General features: G+C 40.9%; 1 protein-coding gene across 1 annotated transcript in view; it reads right to left on the bottom strand.

The window, feature by feature from the left end:
* The window catches only part of LOC120534707 (zinc finger protein 91-like), a 143,839-nt gene that overhangs the window by 69,451 nt on the left and 51,775 nt on the right, over positions 1 to 22,613 (bottom strand). The window contains exon 4 of the mRNA XM_039762293.1: positions 5,942 to 6,368. Coding sequence (XP_039618227.1) covers positions 5,942 to 6,368 — 427 coding nt within the window. The remainder of the gene's footprint in view (positions 1 to 5,941; positions 6,369 to 22,613) is intronic.

The following is a 22,613-nucleotide window of genomic DNA, read 5'->3' as shown; positions in this document are numbered from 1 at the left end:
AATTATGAAAAATGTTCCAAAAGGAAAAGCAATTGTAAACTTAAGCTGTACATGTAAAGATACTAACCTTGTTCATTCTGCATTCTGTATTACAACAACCCACTAAATAAGCACAACCACTGTAGCCAAAAATTGAAATAGTAACATACATAGGTCACATGTGAGAAACCCATTTTACAAAATATTTGGCCTAATGGTTCCTGAAAAACAAAAATTTAGTGTTGGTTCGCCAGTGCAAAATTTTCCACCTCTTCACGCTGCTACAAAAAAATAAACAAATTATAAAAATGCAGAAGCGTCATGCTTAATGTTTTCCATAATTCATGCCACAAAAACTGATACCCCGATATTTCCTTTCAGTGGGGGCTGTCAACTTTTGTGCTTTTAAACTTATTAACTTGTTTCATGCATTTAAATCATAGCTCCATGTGAAGATGGTAACACAACCAAAGCTTTGTCGTGGTATACAGTTTCAAGGAGAAATATTCAGAAATATTTGACATGCCACCTTAGATTTGCACTTTTTTTGAGAAAGAGAATCTTGCTGCAAGTTCATTTCATTTTATCATCTTAACATTTCATCTATAACAGCCATTAAATTGTCAGGGATATATTATTGCAGAAATGGTACTGTTTATGTGCCCATCTAATTGACACATCAAAGTTCCTTCTTCATCTTAATTTGTTCAGAGAAACTATTTTTGTGATCATTTGCTAGATTTATTAAATGGTAAGCGGATTCTTCCATCTATATACAAAGATATATATTCATTTGCTACATTAAATTTTCCTAGGCTGCCGTTGTGTGTTATAATGAGGCTTATGGGAACCACAGTCCTGTTATTAAGCCTTAAAACTTACCAAATATATCTGTTTTTGAAGGCAAAAATAAAGTATTTATCTAGTTCTTGATATGGATACGCTGTTTTGCAAGATAATCTCATTTTAAGAGAAAAACACAAAGAGTAAAACATTGTTGCGCCAGTCAGCCATTTTAAAAGGAGGTCGGCTATGCTCCTTACTCCGCTACTCCTCATCTTCCCCGGCACCTTTCAGCCCTGAAAGTCATAGTTATGGACAAGAGGAAGGTCACATGGCCTGGACTTTGGAGCTCTTTCGCATTTCTTTCCTGATCCAATCAGTGTATGACACTTTTCCAACACCAGCAAACCTGTATAGATGGAGAAGGAGTGTGGTATAGTGGCTTTGAATGAATGGCCAGTTTTTAAATAATTCTAATCAGTCTCCGTGGATGCACTCGCACAGCTGTGGGAAGTGGATGAGGTAATTCGGGTGAGACACACCTGCACATGAGGGTGCGATCATTCTCAATTGCTTCCTTGGCTTCCTGTGGTGTGTGATTGAGACGCTGCTCCCATGAAGCCGAATAAGTATGGGCTGGCACAGGAGATCAGGAGAAGGAAAAATAAACGGAACACAGACCCACAGAGCAGAAGTTAAAGGACAGAAGGAAAGGCAGGAGTTGGCGTAAGTGGGCGCTTATTTAGGAAGAAGCAGACAGGGATAGTGCCTGGAGGAGGAGGTATGAGGATCACTACTGCTGAGTAGCCCACAGCAGGAGTGATCGCTGTGCTCCAGGAAGTCGCGCTTTCACCGGTAGGAGCCTGGATTCGCAGCGGTGGGAGCGGGAGCAGGGTTCGGTGGAATGCCGTGAATCAGATGGCGGGAACACAGGCCAGTTATAAGGGATGTCTGTGTCTGTTGGTGTACGTTCTCCGTTCTGCAAAGCCTAGGAAGGATAAACCAGAGAGGTGTTGGTTTGGAGAGGGAAGCACCAGGGAATGACAGATTTTAAACACTCCTATCAGTATTTTAAGCTTGTTTTTAAAGGAATTACTTATTGACGATTTAACCTTCACTTCGCTGTTTTTAATGGGATTTTTTTATTAACATATGGAGCACTGCACTATGGACACTGTTTTGTTTTTGTTTTTTTAAACTATCCCCTTGCTATAAGTGTGATTTGTCCCCATGGCTGGCATCTTTACCTGGCTTGGGCACCACCTTAAAGGAAGGACAGGTGGAGATGGCTTTTGAAGGGTGCTATCTCCCCCAAACTGCTACTTGGCAGCTGCCATGAGTTGCATCGGCACGTTGGAATTTTAAGGCACATGCACGAGCCTACAGCTAACACCCCAACTCTACCCAGAATTTTGCCTATTTAAATTTGTAAATCAACAGGAGTAGCCACTTCAGTTCAGTGTTTTGTTAAAAGACAATGGCAAAAGCACATGTTACATAGAAGAATTTCAGCAAATGCGAAATGAAGGTCCTTCTCAGTGAAGTGGAGGCAAAGAAAAATGTACTATTTGGTGGCATAAGCAGTGGTATAAGCAACCAAAGGAAACTGATGGGAGTGGCACAGCTCAGCAAAGGCACTCAAAAATTCAAGCTCACAAAGTCGCACACTGCCTGAAATAAAAAAAGAAGTGGTCAGATATCACAGTCAACGTGAAAAGGCGCATTACAGCCCACCGTCCCAGTGTTATCACCACAGGAGGAGGTGGAGGAATTCTTGGGGTCACACTGTTTGAGCAGTGACCTGCTGTAATTATTTTACCAGGCACTTATGACCAACATTTTACCAGCAGGACAGTATAAATTATTTTTCACTTACTGTTATCCATATTCATGTAAATAATCTGCCTGTGTAATAAGACAAACCAGCAGGCAGCAGATGTGGTTTTAATTACCGTTTATTTTATTACAAAAGGTGACCCCAATGCCGAGGACCCAAATCCACACAGTGGTGGTGTTGCTGGGGCAAACCCACCTTCAGGCACTGGCTGTGCAAACACACCTCTGCTTTGTAAACTCTCACACAACCGTCTGGCTGCGTGCTGACAGACTGTTCGAGTCATAAAATGCAGTAGTTGATGCTGTAAAATATGTGGCCAATGAACTGAGGAATATAAGGGCTGTACTATGTGCTATTGACCACAAATTAAATGAAGTGATTTTAGAATAAATGCTGCATCTGATTACCTGTTTTTACATTCAAACGATGTTGTAACGCTGTCCGATTTGGCTGATCATTTGGTGGGTCGGGGTCAGGTTCATTATACCGCATCTCCTCAGATACGGGCAAGCCATGATTGTGTGGCACATTATGCTGCATGCTACATGCCTGCACAATGTGACACACTTTCTGTGGACTACAGAGTGGAAATGCTTTCTATTTACATAAGCAAATTCATTCTCTGAAGGAGCCTTTGCAATAGCAATGTGTGTGCAGTCGACCGCTCCGATTACACTTGGAAAACTGGACATTGCTGCAAATTGCGCTTTCATATTTTCCAGTTCAACCACAGTGTAAGGAAATCTTATATATCTGGATAACAAACGAATAATACCATCCTATACAGCTGGCCTGCAGCAACTCAGTGATGACTGAGAAATACCCAATCGGTAAGCAAGTTAATAATTATAAGTTTTACTTATGTAGCGCCTTTCATACACTCAAGGACACTTTACAATTCAATACACACATTAACAAGACAGTAGAAATCACAGACAAAAAAATGAATAAAACTCCTTGGAAAGATGTGTTTTTAACAGAAGTTTGAAATTAATAATAGATTTTTCCTCACGAAGGCTGAGGAGGACAGAATTCCAAATTTTAGGGGATATCACTCTGAAAGCTCTGCCACCCATAGTTACTAATCTATATTTAGGTACAGTGAGTAACTTAGCATCCGATGATTGTAATGCACGGGTAGGAGTGGTGCTGGGCGATATGACGATATATATCGTGGGGACGATAAAAAAGTGTCTATCATCCTATTTCTCTTCTATCGTTTCTATCGTTTCTAACCTAATTTTATCAATTACTAAAGAAAATATTGCATTAAATAGGCTATGACAAATGAATGATAATGCTTTGTCGCTATACAATGCATACTCTACCCTTTATATAAGTGATAATCAAGAATAAAAATGAACTTTTTCGCAAAGAAACTCTATCTTGTGGTTTTGTGACAGTTCAGTTAAATGTCACTTCAAAATAAAGTTGCAAAAAAAAGTATGCAATGATATTTTTGTCAAACTTTTCAGAGAATAACTGGAAACGTACTTTATTGTGGGTGGTATATCGTGATATATATCGTTATTGTGATATAAAATAATCCATATCGTGATATATGATTTTTCCATATCGCCCAGCACTAGGCAGGAGTGTAAGGAAGCAGCAGCTCCGACAGATAATGCGAGTCTAACCCATGAAGGGTTTTAAAGGTGAGAAGAATAATTTTATATTTGATTCTTGAAGAAACTGGTAACCAATGTAAATCATAGAGGACAGGAGTGATGTCAGCAGATTTTTCAGTGTGTGTAAGTAAATGAGCAGCAGAATTCTGAACATATTGTAATCTACTAATATATTTAGTCGGGAGGCCATAAAACAAAGCAGAAACAGGTAGTGATGAAAGCGTGACGCAGTGTTTCAGTATCTTTCACAGATGAGCAATGTTGCGAAGATGAAAACAGGCTGTCTGTACTATTGAGCTAATGTGTGATTGAAAAGTAAGAAGCTGATCAAAGATGACACCCAAATTACAGACTGATGCCGAGAGTGGAACCAGGATCCCATTAATGTCAATTTTTAGCCCACAAAGGGTAGAGAGTACAGATTTGGTACCAACTAATAAGATTTCCGTTTTATTAGGATTGAGTTGTTAAAAAAAGTTCACACTGAAAGGCTCCTGTGGCTAAAAACCCGAGGGGGGACAGAGCTTGCAAAGGAGCAGGTACAGCACAATTGCTCAAAGTCTGCCTTTGTAAAGTTGGCACCATTTCAGTACACAGTGCCAAAAGGAGAGTTTTTAGAAATTGGCTTAAATGCCAATCATCATCATGAGACAAGTATGATCTCTAAATACGCACTCTCTTCTGATTCTTCCATTTGTGATGTCTTCTAACAACACTAAAGCAGCCGTGGTAGTTGGAATAGTTTGGCCATTCCATGCACCACTTTATTGTTACAGAACGATTACAATCAAGTGTCATAAGTTTGTAAATGATATACAATTAAATTCAGTGTACTCGATAAAGCCCGCATCATGGAAGCAAATCTAAAAAAGAAACAACACAGAAACAGTGGCACTGCTTTGACGCTGGGTGCGGCCCATTTACAAAACCGAGCAGAAACGTGCGTACGCATGGTCAGGGGCTGCCGTGAAAATGTGCGCAGAGTTACACCAAGTTTAGTTTTTAGTACTGTAAGAGGGTGTACTTCCTTTTCCACGACTGTATTTGGTACGTTTCAAAGCTTTTCCATTCACCTATGGACCTGTGTATCCATTAGACCTACTGTAAGCTGCAAGAACAAGGTGTTTTTAAAATGTATATAAAAAACACTTCACTTTAGAACATTAGGTTAAGTGGAAAATGAATACTGTGCAGTCTATAACATTTGGGACAAAGACCTTTCACAGTCTGGGCTGTGCATGTTCAGCACTGAGAAAAAGAATTCTGATTATTTGTGTTGCTAGTTTAAGACCAGTGTGTCGGTCTGCTATTGAGGCTCGGATGAAGAGCAGACCCCATTGCTAAGGGGAATCAATGCAGAAATCCTGAGAATTCCAAAGGGTGCACAAACGTTTTCTTGTAACTGTGAGGATAGGCTGAAAACACGTACACAAGTTTACAACATTAACATAGAGGAACTCTCAAACTAAGTTAAGCACAAAATAAAACACAGCAATTGCACTCCATCTTTAAGACCCCCTCCTTTCAGGCCCATAACTCCCTACCTTAAAATGTACATATTTTTAATTTACACTTACTTTCTGAAGTCCCGCAATTAACTAGCGCACTGTCGAGGATTTGTTCCTACCTTGCATCCTATGCTAGCTGGGAGGGACTCTGGAACCCCCCACGACCCTGGTCTAGCTTAAGCAAGTTTTAAATTGACATGACTTACTTTCTGAAGACTTCTTTGTAGGTGGTGGCTGATCTTCCTGTGGTGTAACAGATGAAGTTTCCTCAGTTCTCTTTGTGTCCAACTGCAATGATTCAGACTTCACATCAACAGAAGACTCTGGAAATGAACAGCCTCTGCTTTGAGAAGAGACTAACTCGGCCACCACTCCTCCTTCACACCCATCATGAAGGTCTTCTTCCTTGACACCATCTCTACTTTTATGTTTGTACGTCTCAATCCGGACAGACGTCTCTTCAGCCTCCTCTTTAATGCCCATTGACCCCCATTGACAGTCCTCCTCCTTAATGTCCAGAGTCTCCTGTTTAGGGTGGACAGGCTCCCACTCACAGTCCTCCTCCTTAACATTTATGATCCTTTTCTCCATGATATTCACAGCAGCCTCACAGGTCTCCTCTTTCACATCCATCTAGGCGTTACAGAAAATGGCGACTTTTCCTTACATTCTGTCGAAAGAACGGGATTTAATAAGAACAGAATTACACCACTTAAAACATTTGAACTTGATTTTACAAGTTATGGTTTACATCACTCAGACAGTTTATGGCACTTTCACAGTAACTCATTACACATCATATCAATTATTGAGATGTAAAACAAACGTGGAAAGTGTGGAATGAAGGTGAAAAAGGCTGGCAGAAGAAGACCACCACGTCACACAGGTGTGGGGCAGCAGCATGCACTAATACACAGCGGTGGTGTTGTTCTCCATGCCACAATTTTGAGGAATGTTTTACGCAGGTAGGGCATCAGGATTGTATTAAGAAACTGAAACATGTCAGGAAGGTGGAGAAGAAAGAGGAACTTAACTAAACACCCTGCGGGTGTACTACTTGTAGATGATGATGCTGCTTTAGGTTCCTTGGAGTCACCCTCACTGATGACCTTAAATGGTCAAGTCACATTGTGGCAGTAGTCAAGAAAGCCCAACAACACCTCTACTTCCTCAAGAGACTGAGTAAAGCCTGGATATCCCCCACAACCCTGTGCAGATTCTACAAGTGTACTGTGGAATCCATCCTGACAGGATGCATCACATCCTGGTACAGCAACTGCTCAGTTCAGGACAGCAGAGCACTGCAGCGTGTGGTGAACACTGCACAGCAGATCACGGGAACACAGTTCCCTGCGATCCATGACATCCACACTACACGCTGTATCAGGAAAGTGAACCTTATCAGGCGGGACCCCAGCCATCCTGCACTGTCACTTTTCGCCCTCCTCCCATCGGGGAAGAGACTAAAGTCCATTCAGATGCGCACCCTTAGGTTCAGGAACAGTTTCTAACCAATTGCAATCAGACTCACGAACGATAAGTAACTTTGCGTCACCTCCACTGCTACCTGGACATATACTTCTGCCACTGTCTCTATTTAGTCCTAGGATTCTGGTTTGTTTTATTTATTTACTTATTATATTCATTTATTTATTGTGTGTTGTTTTTTTTTTGTCTATGTTCACTGTCTACAGGGACACATGCAAGCAAGCATTTCATTGTATATGGTACTGGTACACATGACAATAAAGAATTGAAATTGAAATAACCTTTTATTATGAGTGCTAGTGTAGGAATTGAGTGAGTTTTAACTTTGTTAATTAATCATCGGGCTTACGTTTGGCAATACTGGTAATTTACCAAATACTTTGGCAAGGCTCCTACTTTATTTACCTGATCTTTTGCTGTTGTAGGAAGTGTTTCACCAGCCTTTAGACTTGTATACGTTGCGTGTTCAGGAGACAGCCAACAAGCCCTAAGGTGAGTTCGAAGCGGACAGTGAATCATGGCACCAACATATTTCTCTCTCTCTACCAACAGAACCAACGAAGGAAAACAATAACTCACTGCTTCCCGAGTCCAACGCCGACTCAATGACTTCACTTCCGGCACCGACATCACAACGTCTCTTCCGTCAACAAGCCGATGACATCACGTCCGTTCCCATATTTTGATTTCATTTCCCGATTTTCTTTTGTATGAATAGCCTCATATCAACCTGTGTTTTTGTCAAACGATTTTGTTTCGACCCTATGTTTAATATTGTGTCCTTGGGCTGGATGTTATACGGGGCTACTCCCTAAACCTTTGTAAAGTTGTCACGAGTTTGATATACATTGATAATAAGTAAAGAAAAGTAACTGAAGGAACCTAATTTTAAGGAACAGAATAATATTACGGAAGTATAATAAATGCATGTACTGTATATGTTGACATTAATGACTGGACACAGAGATACTAGACCGGGGTGGGCAAACTGTAGTGGTTAACTATAACAGCATGTCCTGCCACTTTTAGCAAAGGAGGTTGTAAAACTGAAAATGATGCAAAGTTTTTACAATTACAAGTGACAACGGAAAACACATAAAACTTGTTTGCCTAAACGTTTTCTCTCTCTCTCTCTCTCACACACACACACACACGTGAACTAATTTGTTGGTCCCCTTACAAGTCATTGAAAATGTGCCATCTTACTCCTGAAAAGCAATCGTCCCCTGTAGACCCGTATGCCTTTGATATGTCATCAATAAAACAAAGCAAGTGTGACAAGAGATCACGCATTGCTTTTTCTACAAAGATCTTCTAAAATGGCCGGGCACATTTGTTGATATTGTAAAATTTCATTTTTACTGATATATACGATTTTCACAAATGGATTACGCTGTGTATTGATCATACGCTGTGACTGCTCTCTTTATTAATTGTCAGCTTTTGCCTTTAGCACTCTTAGAAAGCATTTTAATGAAAGCCTCTTGATCTGTGATCAAGTCCAGCTGCTACTTTAACACAAGGATAAATACTGATAAGAAAGCCAGAACAACAGAGTGTAGCAGAGGCCAGACTCCTAGGGTTGTGATTACCAGTAAGTAGCAAGAACATGAGGTATGAAACTAATCACATCTTCTGCAATTGACAAATGTATTTAAGGAAAGTTGCCAGCATCTGTAAGTCAGTCGTACTTTTCTATGTAGCGAGTGGCTCCACGTATATAGGTATTCCTCTCATCCTGGACTGGATTTGTGATTTACGAGTGTAACTTTGACAGTACCCATAGAAAAGATCCTAAATTATTGGACAAGAGTTATTTTTCAAACTAGCCATTTTCTTTAAATTAGTATCCCACATGTCTCCAATTGTGCAATCAATCATTCAGCCTATTTAAATGGGGAAAAGTCATCACTCTGCTGTTTGGTCTCATTGTGTGTCCCACACTGAATGTAGAATAGAGAAAGCAAAGGAGAGAGTTATCGGAAGACATCCCAAGAAAATGATAGGTAAGAATGTTAAAGGCAAAGGCTAGATGACCGATTGAAAATGGCATTTTTAAACACTTTTATATCCTTAAGGGGCTCAAGTAATAAGGTACATTTTTAACAACCAAATATAAACAGGTATCGCTAGCTATTGGAGGGAGGTATGCTTCAACATGTGGCGAGAGGTACAGCGACTCGAACGGAGGCTGGCGTGTGAGTGAGGACGGCCCTACCCGGCTCCCCACTCCTGATGTCATGCTTCCCCCTAAACCTCAGCCCACAGCCTCTGTCTCGGATTCGCACAAATAAAAGGCTCACACAAGAAAACTGATACTTAGCGTGACCAGTGAAGTTGCAAATTCAACTGGAATGTTCAAACAAATTATAGGAAAAAAAAAAACTTTGGTAGTTCTCTCGTGAAAAGCAGACAGACATTGGAGATATATATATATATATATATAAAAATATATACCACACACACACACACATATATACACTGTACATACATAAAAACCACTTGAAGAAAAAATAATCTTCACCCAATGTATGTACAAATATGTTAAAGTGAATTCAGCTGTTTGCATATACAGGGTATACACACAATGAGATGATGATGGCCAACATCTGTTCTAGTTATTAATTTTCCATTTATACATTTAGGCGAGGTTAACTGAGTAACAAAAGTGAGGCGGCACAACAGTTTCTTCTCCCCTTATTTATTTCTCGGCTCGTATCCACTCCGATTCTTCTACACCGTCAAGTACTCCAGTTTGTTCATTTCGTGTTTTTTCTTTTTACTAATCACAGTCGCGTAAAACCCTTGCTACTAATAGACAGCCTGTAATCAACCCCTCTGTCCTCTTTAATCTGGACGTCGAAGGCTGAATGGAAGGAGAAAGGCCGAAATCAAAGCGCTGCGTGTACGGAATCGCCGCCACCTCGAGTTCTGCGATTTGAGAAAAAACACGACTGAATGGTGATAACAAAAGATATGAACAGAAGCTGGCAGCGGTGTGTGATATATGTGAAGCAGAAATGGGAGTCGAGAAGATGAAGTGAACAGACGTCGACTACTTGAAAAGCTACGCCGGCCAAAGGTGGATTCATTCGAGCAAAGTTCAATGTTGAGCTGATGGATACAAACACGCTGCTCGCCTCTCATTGAAGTCGCGTGCAGTAACTGTGACAGGAGCGAATGAAAAGTCACACATCCTTACAGTGGCGTCCACAAACAGGACTCGCTTACCCTTTGTCATTCTCTCGATTGTGCTTTCTAAGCACTTTCGCCTTTCTGCTTCACTCGACAGCAGCCTCTCCTCTCTTGTGCAGCAGTGTGGCTTGATTTTTCGATCGCGCTTTGATGACGTCACACAACATGCCACCAGAGGTACACGTGAGGGTTAGTACTGTGCTGTGGAGCATAGCCATATATAGATAGAAGCCGCATTCACTGTGTTGCCCAGTCGACTCGATACGTCAGCGCGTCTTGCCAGTGGCGCAAGTGCCATTTAAACTAATACAGGTAGACGTGGAAACCGGGTTTTCTGATGAAAAAACAATAACGTTTAAAGCAGTATCGTTTACATACAACAGATTTTGGCGAATCGTTTAAATGCAATTATTTATATCCATTTAAACATTAATAATGGCAATTATTAAATAATAATAATTATCCATCCATCCATTATCCAATCCGCTATATCCTTACTACAGGGTCACGGGGGTCTGCTGGAGCCAATCCCAGCCAACACAGGAGCAAGGCAGGAAACAAAACCCGGGCAGTGTGCCAGCCCACCGCAGGGCGCGCACACACAAACACACACCAAGCACACACTAGGGACAATTTAGAATCGCCAATGCACCTAACCTGCATGTCTTCGGACTGTGGGAGGAAACTCACGCAGACACAGGGAGAGCATGCAAACTCCACGCAGGAAGGACCCGTGAAGAGAACCCACATCTCCTAACTGTGAGGCAGCAGCGCTACCACTGTGATAATAATTATTATTATTAAATAATTCCTCCCATATAAGTAACATTTCTCGGACTGCCTTGTTCCATCTCTGAAACATTTCTAGACTTTATCCTGTTTTTACGCAACACAGTACTGAAGTATTGGTTAATGCCCGAGTCACCTCACGTATACAGTGGTGTGAAAAACTATTTGCCCCTTTCCTGATTTCTTATTCTTTTGCATGTTTGTCACACAAAATGTTTCTGATCATCAAACACATTTAACCATTAGTCAAATATAACACAAGTAAACACAAAATGCAGTTTTTAAATGATGGTTTTTATTATTTAGGGAGAAAAAAAATCCAAACCTACATGGGCCTGTGTGAAAAAGTAATTGCCCCCTTGTTGAAAAATAACCTAACTGTGGTGTATCACACTTGAGTTCAATTTCCGTAGCCACCCCCAGGCCTGATTACTGCCACACCTGTTTCAATCAAGAAATCACTTAAATAGGAGCTGCCTGACACAGAGAAGTAGACCAAAAGCACCTCAAAAGCTAGACATCATGCCAAGATCCAAAGAAATTCAGGAACAAATGAGAACAGAAGTACTTGAGATCTGTCAGTCTGGTAAAGGTTATAAAGCCATTTCTAAAGCTTTGGGACTCCAGCGAACCACAGTGAGAGCCATTATCCACAAATGGCAAAAACATGGAACAGTGGTGAACCTTCCCAGGAGTGGCCGGCCGACAAAATTACCCCAAAGCGCGAGGCGACTCATCCGAGAGGTCACAAAGACCCCAGGACAACGTCTAAAGAACTGCAGGCCTCACTTGCCTCAATTAAGGTCAGTGTTCATGACTCCACCATAAGAAAGAGACTGGGCAAAACGGCCTGCATGGCAGATTTCCAAGGCGCAAACCACTGTTAAGCAAAAAGAACATTAGGGCTCGTCTCAATTTTGCTAAGAAACATCTCAATGATTTCCAAGACTTTTGGGAAAATACCTTGTGGACTGATGAGACAAAAGTTGAACTTTTTGGAAGGCAAATGTCCCGTTACATCTGGCGTAAAAGGAACACAGCATTTCAGAAAAGAACATCATACCAACAGTAAAATATGGTGGTGGTAGTGTGATGGTCTGGGGTTGTTTTGCTGCTTCAGGACCTGGAAGGCTTGCTGTGATAGATGGAACCATGAATTCTACTGTCTACCAAAAAATCCTGAAGGAGAATGTCCGGCCATCTGTTCGTCAACTCAAGCTGAAGCGATCTTGGGTGCTGCAACAGGACAATGACCCAAAACACACCAGCAAATCCACCTCTGAATGGCTGAAGAAAAACAAAATGATGACTTTGGAGTGGCCTAGTCAAAGTCCTGACCTGAATCCAATTGAGATGCTATGGCATGACCTTAAAAAGGCAGTTCATGCTAGAAAACCCTCAAATAAAGCTGAATTACAACAATTCTGCAAAGATGAGTGGGCCAAAATTCCTCCAGAGCGCTGTAAAAGAAGTTATCGCAAACGCTTGATTGCAGTTATTGCTGCTAAGGGTGGCCCAACCAGTTATTAGGTTCAGGGGGCAATTACTTTTTCACACAGGGCCATGTAGGTTTGGATTTTTTTCTCCTAAATAATAAAAACCATCATTTAAAAACTGCATTTTGTGTTTACTTGTGTTATATTTGACTAATGGTTAAATGTGTTTGATGATCAGAAATATTTTGTGTGACAAACATGCAAAAGAATAAGAAATCAGGAAGGGGGCAAATAGTTTTTCACACCACTGTAGATTACTGTAATGCTATTCTATCTGGCATCCCACAAAAACGTATCCATCGCTTACAGCTTCTTCAAAATTCTGCTGCCAGGATAATAACCTGCTGTTCTAAATCCATTGAACATATCACACCTGTTCTCTCTCAACTTCACTGGCTCCCTGTTAACTACAGAATACAATACTAAATACCGCTCTTAACGTTTAAAGCTCTCCACAACCTCACTGATCTCCTACAGACTTACACTCCTCTCGCTCACTCAGATCCTCATCTGCAGCTTGACTTTCTGTACCACACATCAGACTCTGTGTGTAGGGAGCTCGAGCGTCTCTCATTGTGCTCCTCAACTCAGGAATTCTCTTCCCTCTCATATACGTCAGCTCAATTCGATAACACATTTTAAAACTGCTCTCAAAACGTATCTTTTCAAACTGGTATACCAATTGTGAATTTTGCACTGTCACTGCCAGTTATCTTTGTTTGTTTGCTAATTATTGGTTTTAGATTTTTCATTCTCCTGTTTTAATTTTACTTATGTTGTTTAATTTTATTGTAAGGTGACCTTGAGTGCTAAGATTATAAAATGGGATTTTCTAATGGCCAAATATAACCAAAACAATTGTTCAGCCTTACCTATGAAATGTAATCCCCCGGGATCTGGTTTGGAGCGTACAGCGGTTTGTACAATCCCAAGCAGAACATGCGTGAGGCATCTTATCCATTACTTCACTCCACAGCAGTGCCACTCGCAATATGGCGGCGACATTGACGTACGATGCTGCTGATCATGCGGCATCTAGTCAGTCTATGTCTATGCTGTGGAGGTGGAGCCGGCGACAATAAGCGGTAGAAATTGGACACGCCCACTTCTGCTCAGCGTGAAACCCCAAAGAATCAAAATCCCCGACAGCTCAGCAGTACATTGCTGTCAGGCAGGCGGCAGGTTCCGTTGCCGCGAATAATGCATGTTTTAATAGACGATTCCCTTTAGCAGTTGATACTAAAAAAACATTTGCTCTTAAACCACTAAATTAATAAAACATTCCATCATTTAATTTTCAAACTCGACACGTGGCAGGAAACATATTACACAAAAAAAATGATAAAAGCTGTAAAATATTAAAAAGGCTGACATCAACGCTGTCCTTTTTCAATTGTATTCCTGATGGATATGTTTTTAAAATGTATGTAGTTATCATACATGTCATCACTGAGCTGTTTTACCGTGTTATTCATTCAATAGTGGTGATTCTAAATTGGCCCTAGTGTGTGCTTGGTGCGTGAGTTTGTGTGCTGCGGTGGGTTGGCACCCTGCCCAGGATTGGTTCCTGCCTTGTGTCCTGTGTTGGCTGGGATTGGCTCCAGCAGACCCCTGTGACCCTGTGTTCGGATTCAACGGGTTGGAAAATGGATGGATGGATGGATTCATTCAATAGATGTAGTTTTATAAACTATCTTCTCAATTGAGAAAAACAGTGTTTTGTGAACATGTAATGTTTAGTTTAGTTTAAAAAATAAACATATAAGAATGCAAAATTTTAATTTAGTGGTATAAAAATATTTATTTAATATAGTTTACTTTGCATTTAATTTTCTATCTAACATATTTTTCTTTGTGTCCTGGTTATGCGGTTGAACTGCATCCAGCCCTGCCAGCAGTCCTCCATCTTAGGGGTTGGTGGCAGGACTGGCACTCCAGCCACCATAAAAACTTGATGCAGCTCCGAAACAGCAGACAGGACTCCTTTGTGCTCTCTGCGGGAGTAACTCTGCTGCTCGCATTATGAAGGGGATGGGGAAAAGCCCTCGGGAACCACATCGCAGGAAGAGTCAAAACTGCCGGAGAGCCAATGGGGTCAGGCGTGCTGGGGTTGGGAACTGGTGTGATGCTGAGGTATCGTCCGCTCATGGCAGCACTCGGAGGTCCCTCCAGGATCCCGAGCTGTTTAGTTGTGTGGTGGGTGCGGCAACAAACTGTACCAGTGCATGCTCCCCATCCTGACTTGACCTGATATTTACCCTTACAACTGTACATTTACATTTAATTAATGCAAATATATCTAATGAAATTTTTAATTGCTCACTAAATAAACAAACACAAATACAGATGCATTCACATTTTATTCCTTTATTTGTATAGTGAGATGTGGAAAGGATTTGTGTGCAAAACATTACACAGACAGATCAGATCTAATATATAAAGCTCAGGGTGTGTGGGTTTGTTCAGTTTGGCCCCTGGTCCAATCTTGCTCTTTGTAATATCATGAATGTAATGGATTCTGTGTCCTGTCGGAGGAAGAGAAAGCCCGTTTAAGAAGCACATAGTGATTTACACACATAGAACACATAGAACAACACATACAAAACAAAGTATTTAACATGCTACTTTAGTTACGATTGGATTTGAGAAACTAGTAAATTAAACGATTTTAAGATGAAGTTTATGATGTTCTACTGTAATGACAAAATAAACTACGTGATAAAAGTGGAAATTTCGAGATTAAAGTTGACATTTCAAGCTTTTTTCCCCACTGTGTGCCTATTTTTTTTTCTTTTCTCTGTACCCTAATAAGTTTTCATATGAAACTCAGACGGTGGGCTACGATTCGCCTTTTCATGGCGACTTTGATATCTGACAACTTCTTTTTTATTTCGGGCACTGTGCGACTTTGTGAACTTGAGCTGTCGAGTTTCTCCGACATTCTGTCACTCAGTCAACTTCCTTTTGTTGATTATATCACTGTTTAAACCAACAAATAGTATGTTTTTCTTTTTATCTCCTCTTGGTATTCGCTGAAATTCTTTTATTTCCCCCGTGCTTTTGCCATTGCCTTTTCACAGAATGCTGAGCTTAAGGGCTATTTATATTGATTTGCATATTCAAAGAGGCGTAATTCTGGGAGGAGTTTGGGGTGGAACAGCAGGCACATGCACGTGAGTTACTTTCATGCTGACCGGGATTTATGTAGCGGAAGAACGTGGAAGTTGGTGCACGCACAGATTTATGCATTTGGATTTTTTTGTGCATACGCACATTTCCGCGTTTGTCCATACGCCTTGTTTTAGTGTGAATTCTATGCACGGCGTTAGGCATGAGGCCCTAGGATAGAAGAGTGTAGGCAGTCTAGCACACACAAGGACCAGAGCTTAATTAATTACTTTCCAGGGCACTGGCAAGTGCTGCTGGTAGTTCTTTATATTTATGTACTTAATTTTTAAATATGTTTTCAGTCCACAGAAAAACAAAATAGTCAGTCTGTGCCAGCAACATGCTTGACCTCACTACAGGCATAAGGGCCTGCATAAGCAACCTTCTCATTTGAATATCATAAAAGCTAAGGATTGTGTCAACATGAAACTGGGATGGATTCTAATCTTGAGACCCTCATCTAATAGGAACTTTATTTTTAAGACTGTCATCACTGTGCCAGCAACACTGACCCAGACATACCATATCTGCAGATAGATGCAAGAGCCGATTGCAATCAGTCAAAAATCTCTTTTGAATTTCAGACAGAATTTGAGAAGGATGTATCTGTGCATGAGCTCACAGCTGTCTTATTGAGTGTAAATATAAGTCTCCAGGAATTGATGGGATTCCTCTGGAGTTTTCTGAGTGATTCTAAAGTATTTTGGGAACTGATCTGCTGGCTGTTTTATGGCAGAGTTTGGACGCAGAAGTCCTAGCCATGAACTGTAGGAGAGCAATGGTCAACCTTTTGTCCAGTTCTGGAGATTTCTGTGCCATAAAAAACTGGAGACCAATGGCATTGCTCTACATGGACAATAAAACCATCAGACCGAGAGAAGTGATGGCTTCTGTGATTCGTCCATCCATCCATCCATCTTCCAACCCGTTGAATCCAAACACAGGGTCACGGGGGTCTGCTGGAGCCAACCCCAGCCAACACAGGCCGCAAGGCAGGAACCAATCCCGGGCAGGGAGACAACCCACCGCAGGTGATTCATCCAAGATAATATTTTCTGATTAGACATATTGAGCATATATGTGAGCTTCTGAATACTGGGCTCATTCCTCTTGATTAGGAGAAAGCATTGTACAGGGTGGACTGTGACTATTTATGCACGGTACCTGAGGCCTTTGGTTTCAATTCTCAATTTATTTTCAAAGATGAAGATGCGTTGAAAATCAGTGGTGGTCTAAGCACTCTGTTGAGGGTGAGTAGTGGGATTCGTTATGGCTGTTCTTTATAGGGGATGTTGTATTCCCTGGCTATTGATCCCATGATAAAGGAATTATGGGGAATAGTGGGAGCATCGTCTGTTCCGTGTTGTCCCCCATCTGTCTGAACTTGTGCAGATGAAGTTATGATGCTGGTTGGAAACCAGGGATGGTTCATGTTTTGAAAAGATTTCAGCAAAGGTCATCTGCAGTGGCGGTTTATAATGAGGAGCACTGGGGCACCGCCCCCTTTGCAATGATTTTAAAAACTCTACTTAAATTAATTAGGTAATGCAAAATAGTCATGAAATCAATTTGTTTAGTGTGTGAGCACATGTCAACAACCATTAAAAATTGGTTTGGCACTTGAATTTGTTTCATTTCCATGTGAGTACCTCTATTTCTGGAGTGAAGGACATCACCCAAACGCAAGTCTTATGTAAGTCCTTGAACTGTTGGCAAGCAGGTGACCTGAGGCTCCCATTTCATTGGCTCCTTTCAGATTTCTCCAGTGATGCAGCTCTGTGTGCTCTGTGTGCTCTGGACACTCAGCAAATTAGTATTGTTTTAGGTTTTCTTAATGTAATGTGATTGGACGATCGTTGATGCACTATTTCAGGTTCACGTCAATGGATCGCAGTCCACACCCGCCATTAATGTAACTAAAATTGAGCGAGCGCAATTTTAGGGAGATGGCAACTTCACGTGGAACTTCAGAAATCAAACAAAATGTGGTTATGAAACACCCCTTCATAAATCACTGACTGGAAGAAAAATAAGAAGATGAGCTGACACACAGAATATTTCCTGCTCTTGTTATGACAAATGGAGTTGGCACACGGGGTGTGGTGTAAGTGAGGCCTTTTTTGATTTACTTGTTTCCTGTTTCAAAGTGTCAGGTAGCGAAGTGTTATGGACAACGGCAGGGGTATGAGACCTAGAACATCTTTCTGAAGAATGCAACTGGCGCAAAAATAGCCGCAGTCATCTAGACCAGTGTGTGTCATGGCACAGTGGCATACCGTGAGAGCTACCTAGGTGTGCCATGTTGTGGGAAGAACAGTGTCGCTCACTTGGGTCTGAACCTGAGAGGGACAAGCTCTGCAAGTGGCCGAGACCTGTCTGAGGAGGACAGGACTGCCTGGAGAAGATGGCATTAAAGCAGCTCTGCGATCGCCATGTTAGAGCATTTCATGGCACTTATCAATTGTTATGGGATGTATTCTTATTAATTATCAAAAATCCTACAACAGGAAAGACAACCAGTTTGGAGATCTAGTAAGGAGATTTGTTAATGTATTGTTGGTACCATCAGGAGAAAGATAAAGTTACACTCACCTAAAGGATTATTAGGACCACCATACTAATACAGTGTTTGACCTCCTTTCGCCTTCAGAACTGCCTTCATTCTACGTGGCATTGATTCAACAAGGTGCTGAAAGCATTCTTTAGAAATGTTGGCCCATATTGACAGGATAGCATCTTGCAGTTGATGGAGATTTGTGGGATGCACATCCAGGGCACGAAGCTCCCATTCCACCACATCCCAAAGATGCTCTATTGGGTTGAGATCTGGTGACTGTGGAGGCCATTTTAGTACAGTGAACTCATTGTCATGTTCAAGAAACCAATTTGAAATGATTCGAGCTTTGTGACATGGTGCATTATCCTGCTGGAAGTAGCCATCAGAGGATGGGTCCATGGTGGTCATGAAGGGATGGACATGGTCAGAAACAATGCTCAGGTAGCCCGTGGCATTTAAACGATGCCCAATTGGCACTAAGGGGCCTAAAGTGTGCCAAGAAAACATCCCCCACATCATTACACCACCACCACCAGCCTGCACAGTGGTAACAAGGCATGATGGATCCATGTTCTCATTCTGTTTACGCCAAATTCTGACTCTACCATTTGAATGTCTCAACACAAATCGAGACTCATCAGACCAGGCAACATTTTTCCAGTCTTCAACTGCCCAATTTTGGTGAGCTTGTGCAAATTGTAGCCTCTTTTTCCTATTTGTAGTGGAGATGAGTGGTACCCGGTGGGGTCTTCTGCTGTTGTAGCCCATCCACCTCAAGGTTGTGCGTGTTGTGACTTCACAAATGCTTTGCTGCATACCTCGGTTGTAACGAGTGGTTATTTCAGTCAAAGTTGCTCTTCTATCAGCTTGAATCAGTCGGCCCATTCTCCTCTGACCTCTGGCATCAACAAGGCATTTTCGCCCACAGGACTGCCGCATACTGGATGTTTTTCCCTTTTCACACCATTCTTTGTAAACCCTAGAAATGGTTGTGCATGAAAATCCCAGTAACTGAGCAGATTGTGAAATACTCAGACCGGCCCGTCTGGCACCAACAACCATGCCACACTCAAAATTGCTTAAATCACCTTTCTTTCCCATTCTGACATTCAGTTTGGAGTTCAGGAGATGGTCTTGACCAGGACCACACCCCTAAATGCATTGAAGCAACTGCCATGTGATTGGTTGATTAGATAATTACATCAATGAGAAATTGAACAGGTGTTCCTAATAATCCTTTAGGTGAGTGTAAGTCTCATTTTTAGAATAAAACATGCTTTGTAATAATGCCCAGTATGAAAGGGGCTATGTGATCAAAAGCAATAACTGTCATAATGTGGTGTGCTAGGCATTATAAGAAAGAAAGAAAGATTTTTAATATTAATTTTATTATTCATTAACAATCATTACAACAAAAAATATCATAACAGTCATAAGATCTCAAAAAGATTAAAAAAACACAAATACCAAAAATTGACATTTAAATCACAAACAAAAAAAGACTTTGTCATTCCTGATTGTAAAACTGCCTCGTTCACACACCACTGATTTAATAAAAGTTTCCAGGCTAAAATTCATTCAAAAAAATTATAATAAAGAAGTACTCTTTTAGCAAAACAGTAATTTACGTCAACTTGTTATGTAAATTAAACTCTCAAAGAAAGAAAAAAAGAAAGGCAAATAACAGAAGCAATCATTGACATTGACATCCCTGTAAATTGCACGTGTTCAGACAAAGCCTCCTGTTCAAAAATATTTTTTCTTTAACAGCTTCGCCATGCCTGCGTGGGCTAAAAGTGGTTTAAAATAGAATTGTTTCTGAAAGGTTCTATAGAAAGAAAGAAAGAAAGAAAGAAAGAAAGAAAGAAAGAAAGAAAGAAAGAAAGAAAGAAAGAAATGGAAACTGACTTCTGTTCTATCTTGTGGTACTTAACGTAAATTTCATATTGCTATGTACCCCTCTGGTAAAAAAATCAGCTTCTCTGTAACATGAGCCCTGCGATGTCCGTGCGCACTTCAAGTGCTATAAAATAGCGTCCATTCTGACAGGCACTGTAGGAAATGATGACAGAGTCATGGGGATTGTGGAAGAGATTTGAGAAAGAGAGTGCAGGCAGGGTGGAGTGGGTGAAGAAGAGTGTCAGGAGTAATTTGTGACAGACGGTATCAGCAAGAGTGAAAGGGAAGGTCTACAGGACAGTAGTGAGACCAGCTATGTTATATGGGTTGGAGACGGTGGCACTGACCAGAAAGCAGGAGACAGAGCTGGAGGTGGCAGAGTTAAAGATGTTAAGATTTGCATTTGGTGTGACGAGGATGGATAGGATTAAAAATGAGGACATTAGAGGGTCAGGTCAAGTTGGGAGACAAAGTCAGAGAGGCGAGATTGTGTTGGTTTGGACATGTGCAGAGGAGAGATGCTGGGAATATTGGGAGAAGGATGTTAAGGATAGAGCTGCCAGGGAAGAGGAAAAGAGGAAGGACTAAGAGAAGGTTTATGGATGTGGTGAGAGAGGACATGCAGATGATGGGGGTAACAGAACAAGATGGAGAGGACAGAAAGATATGGAAGAAGATGATCTGCTGTGGTGACCTGTAACAGGAGCAGCCGAAAGAAGAAGAAGATGATAGAGAGTCCTTGATGTTGGATGCCCTTATAAAGGGCTAAATGGCTGTCATTTCTTCAATTTTTCCCCTTTTGTTTCTCATCTAATGCCTTTCAGAGTTGTCACTATTGTATACACCTTGTCGCACACACAGTCATAGCGAATCTCTTGCAGAAATCTACTTTTCTTACCAGAGTCACATTACACAGGTATGCATTGAAAAAAAATGTTAGGATTAGCTCATGTGATTTTTATATAATTTGGACATTCTTTTAAAAAATGAAAACCATTTTTTCTGCATTATTTAACATTTTTCCACAAACACATATATTTATAGTTTTTAACACTATTTGAATGATAAAATTTGCTTGGATTGAATATTTTCTAATATTGTAATCTACATGTTTAAAGACAAACAGTTCCTTTCTTCTATTATAATATGGTCAGAATGTATCTGGACCAGACCCTGGTGGTGGTGGTCCTCAGCACATCTCCCCGTCCTGTTCTTCACAAACACACCTTGATGGGATCTGTTGGCCAGTACTCTTGTAAATAAGCAGCACATGGGAGTTTCTTTTGTTGTTGTACTGTTCATTCATATTAGGTCCTCTAGATGTTGTGTGAAGAACCCAGATGTTTGTTTTTTTTTTGTTACATTTGTAAAAAGTTTTCAGTATTTATAAAAAAAACTGAACATTTGCATAAAGCCTATCACACCTACCTTGAAATAAAACTTTAAAAACAGTGGGCCCCTCACTATGACTGTTCTATTTGTGCTGAGGAACTACGACAATGGATACAAAGTATGAATAACGTGCTTGCTTTTGGTATTTCAATGATATGGAGAGAACCCCAGAGTCAAAGCTCCAATTGTTATTTCTGTTCCTGCAAAATTCAAGGATAAAACAAAAAGAATCTGAAAGAAATTGTTTATCCTAAACTTCTATCACAAATAAGATGTGTAGCACATGGACCTGATGTACCAAGCTCTGCTCCACCAGACAGTCTTGGTTCTGTACAAAGCCACTGAGATGAAGAATGGACTTCAGGTGATGATGAAGAATTTATTCCAACACATTCAAAGAGCAATGAACCACAGCCATTCACTCACAGGATGAACTTTGTGATTTAGTATAGTTTGTGATCTGGACCTTCGTAAAGATGCTGCAGAGCTCTTGGGGTCCTGATGAAAAGATAAGAACTTTTTACATGCAGTCACAGCTTCGTCTTGGTGCCAAAATAGTGAAGTGTTTGCAGCATATTTCACAAACATGATGGACACTTTGGCTTAGTGCAAAAGAAGAGAGGCTCTTCATAGAGTCATCTAAGAGGAGGACACATTCGTAACAGTAATGAATACACATTGATGCTTTTTGCTCATTCTGTGTATGTGAAGGACAATGAGAACCACTGGTTGATATGCAGGGACCTGAAAGTTCTTTGTGTCTTCCTGGTTAAGTAGTCAGGACAGGCAAAATTCCCACATGTGAATGGGACAGCAAAGCCAAAAATTGACGTTGGGTTTAGGACGAATGGCCAGCTAGAAAAAAGCTACAGCTTGGTGACAGAAAACATCACC

Source organism: Polypterus senegalus, chromosome 8, assembly GCF_016835505.1.
Source record: "Polypterus senegalus isolate Bchr_013 chromosome 8, ASM1683550v1, whole genome shotgun sequence".
In the NCBI taxonomy this organism is placed as follows: domain Eukaryota; kingdom Metazoa; phylum Chordata; class Cladistia; order Polypteriformes; family Polypteridae; genus Polypterus; species Polypterus senegalus.
This window is presented reverse-complemented; position numbering and strand designations above follow the sequence as displayed.